Genomic DNA, 5000 nt, shown 5'->3' with positions numbered 1-5000 from the left:
GTCTGGTTAGCGGGCATGCCTGTCATTTTCAGCATTTCTTTGGTTGGTTTGGGATGACAATGTCCTTGTGTTTGCCTGCCTACCGGGTTATTGCTGTTGTTGTTTTTCATTAGCTGGAATCTCTTTAGTTCTTAAAATAATAATAATGATGATGATATGATGATGATGATGATGATGATTATAATAATAATGATAATAACAATAACGATAATGATAATACTACTACTACTAGTACCTCTGCTACTTCTGCTACTAGATCGAGGAGGAGGAGGAGGAGGAGGAGGAGGAGGAGGAGGAGGAGGAGGAGGAGGAGGAGGAGAAGAAGAAACACACACACACACACACACACACACACACACTGCCAGGCACACGGCCACACGCAAACACACACACATAACTCCAACTACCAAACACACACACACACAACCACACACACACACACACACACACACACACACAAAGCGCAACCACCAAACACACACACACACACACACACACACACACACACACACACACACGCACGCCCAACCACACACACTCACACACGCACACTCACACACGCGCGCACACACACACACACACACATAAGCGCAACCACCAAACACACACACACACACACACAAACATACACACACATATACACACCCACCGCACCCCCCCCCATACCCTCCCCCACCCACACACACACATCCTCCTCCAGCCTCCCATCCCCATCCCCACCCTATCCCCCCCCCACCCCCCACCCCCCACACACACACCTCCCAAACTCAACCCACCACACCCCCCCACCTTCCCGACAACCACACACACACACACACACACACAAACAGACCTGCACTGACTGCTATTGTTGCCTGCAGTCGGGGAGCAGTCTCCCCGTAGCGCCCAGTCGGGCAGCGAGACCCGCCGCTGGTTCAGAGACCGGCTGACGTCAAGCAGCGGAGACAGCGTCACCAGGGCCGAACTGTGACGTCGCGCCATGTTGGGCGTAGTGACGTACCCAGGGTGAAGGTTGTTGCCAACGCCAACGCCAACGCCGACGCCGCCACCACAGCCGGCGGAGGAGGCCGAGGCGCCGCCAGCGACCGGGGACCCGTGGGCAGGGGGGGGAGGGGAGGGGCAGCGGGGGTGGGTGGGGGAGGAGGGCCGCAAGGGGATGAGGGGGCTGGCCGGGGAGGGGAGGTCCGCTGCAATCAATCATTCAATCAATCAATGAGTCAATGATTCAATCAAATATTCAATCAATCAGTCAGTCAGTCAGTCAATCTACTTATTTATTTATTTCATTTATTTATTTTTTATTTATTTATTTTTTTGTGCGCTTAGAGTTGATTTCATCAAAATTTTGCGCCTGATAAATACCAAAATTGTCATTATTATTTATTTATTATTTACTTATTTATTTATTATTACTTTTGATTAAAATTTTTTTTATTCTATTTTATTTATTTATTTATTATTTATTCATTTATTTATTTATTCATTTATCATTATTATTATTATTAATTATTTTATTTTATTTCATTTTTTTTCTCAAGGCCTGAATAAGCACGTCGGGTTACGCTGCTGGTCAGGCATCTGCTTGGCAGATTTGGTGTAGTGAATATGGATTTGACCGAACGCAGTACCGCCTTCTTGAGCTACTGATACTGATAATCAATCAATCATCAATCAAGCAAGCAAGCAATCAGTAAGGAAAGTGGCAGAATGGATAAGGCGCTCATCTGTCACTACAGTGTCTGTGGGGGGGTGTGAGTTCGATTCCTGGACTCACACTTTCTCCAACGTTTGACTGGGGAAAACAAATATCATATCAAACTGTGCGTCTAGTCTAGTCTGTGTAGTGGAGTGATGGCCTAGAGGTAACGCGTCCGCCTAGGAAGCGAGAGAATATGAGCGCGCTGGTTCGAATCACGGCTCAGCCGTCGATATTTTCTCCCCCCCCCCCTCTACTAGACCTTGAGTGGTGGTCTAGACGCTAGTCATTCGGATGAGACGATAAACCGAGGTCCCGTGTGCAGCATACACTTAGCGCACGTAAAAGAACCCACGGCAACAAAAGGGTTGTTCCTGGCAAAATTCTGTAGAAAAAATCCACTTCGATAGGAAAAAACAAATAAAACTGCAAAAAAATATACCCCCCCCCCACCCCCAAAGAAAAGGGTGGCGCTGTTGTGTGGCGACGCGCTCTCCTTGGGGGAGAGCAGCCCTAATTTCACACCGAGATATCTGTTGTGATAAAAAGAAATACAAATACAAATACAAAATACAAATACAAATAGTCATTCGATGGCGGAGACGAAAAAACCGAGGTCTCATGTGAAACTCAATCAGTCAGTCAAACAAGCAAGCAAGCCTGCAAGCAGTCGGTAGGAAGGTGGTAGAATGGATCAGACACCCATCTGCCGATGCAGTGTCAGTGGGAAGTGTGTGTTCGCTTCCCGCTCTAGCCCTTCCTAAGTTTGACTGAAAACAACAACATCAACAACAACATCAACAACAACAACAACAACAGCAACAACATCAACAACAACAACAACAACATGAACATCAACAACAACATCAACATCAGCGACTACATCAACATCAGCAACTACAACAACATCAACAACAACATCATCATCATCATCATCAACATCAACAACAACATGAACATCAACAACAACAACATCAACAACAACAACATCAGCAACTACATCAACATCAGCAGCTACAACAACATCAACAACAACATCAACAACAACAACATCAGCAACTACATCAACATCAGCAACTACAACAACATCAACAACAACAACAACAACAACATCAACAACAACAACAACAACAACATCAACAACAACATCAACAACAACAATATCAACAACATCAACAACAACATCAACAACAACATCAACAACATCAACAACAACATCAACAACAACATCAACAACATCAACAACAACATCAACAACAACAACATCAACAACAACAACAACATCAACAACAACATCAACAACAACAACAACAAAACAAAAAAACAAAAACTGAGCATTTTGAAATTCGGATGACGGCCGAAATAGCCGAGTGGTTAAACCGTTGGACTTTCAATCTGTGGGTCCCGGGTTCGAATCTCGGTCACGGCACCTGGTGGGTGAAGGGTGGACATTTTTCCGATCTCCCAGGTCAACATATGTGCAGACCTGCTTGTGCCTGAACCCCCTTCGTGTGTATACGGCAAGCAGAATATCAAATACGCAACGTTAAAGATCCTGTAATCCATGTCAGCGTTCGGTGGGTTATGGAAACAAGAACATACCCAGCATGTACATCCCCGAAAACGGGAGTATGGCTGCCTACGTGGCGGGGGTAAAAACGGTCATGCACGTAAAAGCCCGCTCGTGTACATGTATACGAATGAATGTGGGAGTTGCAGCACACGAACGAAGAAGAAGTAGAAGAAAAAGAAAAAGAAGAAGAAATTCGGATGCGGAAACGATAAACTGAGGTCCCATGTGAAACTGCAATCAATTGATCAATCAATCAAGCAAGCAAGCAAGCAAGCAAGCAGTGAGGAAGGTGGCAGAATGTTTAAGACGCTCATCTGTCAATACAGTGTCCTTATAAGGGGTTGTACGTGGGGGGTCGATTCCCGCCAATTCCTCGCAATTTCTCCCAATCAGACTGAGCGTCTTGTCATTCGGATGTTGGTCCCGTGTTCAGCATGCACGCACTTGGCACGCTTCAAAAGAATCCATGTGCAACAAAATAACCCAGCACGAGAACATGTAACACTGCGAAGGTGGCAACTATTTCCCCCCCCCCCCCCCCCCCCGCCCCCTCAAACCCCCTCCCCTCCCCCCCCTTTTTTTGGCATTTTCCTGCTATTTTATTTCAGTTTGTTTGCATATTTTGCATTCTGCAAGCTGAAAGCAGCGCAAAATGGACAGGGAGAATGATCGATTTGTCTATAGCTGACCACTCGCACGGGAATGCTCAATCTATAGAACCTGTCTGCTTCTTTGTTCTGTGGGCTGCAACTCCCACGTTCACTCGTATGTACGCGAGTGGGCTTTTTACGTGTATGACCGTTTTTTTGTTGTTTTTTTTACCCCGCCATGTAGGCAGCCATACTCCTTTTTCGGGGGTGTGTGCATGCTGGGTGTGTCCTTGTTTCCATAACCGACCGAACGCTGACATGGATTTCAGGACACTGCTCCTTCCGGCGCTGAAATTTCTCCAAGTGCCAGAACCTGAAGGACGTGGTTTTTCTGTGACTGAATCGCCTTCAAGTTAATTAAGGACAGACACTACAGTCAAGTAACGACTTTTGTTTTCTCTCCGACTATATCTCTCTTTTTTTTGGTCTACTACGTGTATCATCACTTGTGGATCACAAAAAAAGTGTTCTTAGATTTCTGTGAATACCCGTAGCTATGTGTCACGCGTGCTAAAGCGGACGTGCACCCTCCTCAAGATACCCCACTACAGACCCCACAACACAACAAGCCCACATAGAAACGAAATTATGTAATGCATTATGTATGTAAATAAAAAAAATTAAAAAAAAATTATCAAGAGCATACAAAAAAAAACCCCAACAAACAACAACCACCACCCCAAAAAACAACAAAAAAAACAAAAACAAAAAGAACACGGCAGCAGAACCACAGCTTTAGTCTTGTCACATCGTACCACAAGGGCATTGGTAAATGAGATGTCAAACCATCATCACTAGAAGCACAGGATGGTCTTTCTTTTGTTTAAAAAAAAAAAAAAAAAAAAAAATCAAACACATGAACACAGGAGTATTGCTGACGCTGGCGGACGGAAGACAGGCCACCAGTATGGAAACGTCAGCGGAGCCCTCAGCGGATCCGTCGCCGGCTCCGAGAGGCGGGTGGTCTAGAGCGACGTGACGTTGCCCCACGATTAGAACGGAGGCACAACACCTCAAGACGCGCGCCAGGCAACTGGAGAAACACTGACGGGACAAGACAAAAGCCGCCCACTGGCCACCG

At 45.9% G+C, this 5000-nt stretch overlaps 1 protein-coding gene across 1 annotated transcript in view; it reads right to left on the bottom strand.

Moving 5' to 3' along the window:
* The window catches only part of LOC143285938 (uncharacterized), a 33898-nt gene that overhangs the window by 10233 nt on the left and 18665 nt on the right, over positions 1–5000 (bottom strand). Inside the window, exon 3 of the mRNA XM_076593391.1 lies at positions 833–1187. Coding sequence (XP_076449506.1) covers positions 833–1187 — 355 coding nt within the window. The remainder of the gene's footprint in view (positions 1–832; positions 1188–5000) is intronic.

This window comes from Babylonia areolata, chromosome 9 (assembly GCF_041734735.1).
Source record: "Babylonia areolata isolate BAREFJ2019XMU chromosome 9, ASM4173473v1, whole genome shotgun sequence".
In the NCBI taxonomy this organism is placed as follows: domain Eukaryota; kingdom Metazoa; phylum Mollusca; class Gastropoda; order Neogastropoda; family Buccinidae; genus Babylonia; species Babylonia areolata.
This window is presented reverse-complemented; position numbering and strand designations above follow the sequence as displayed.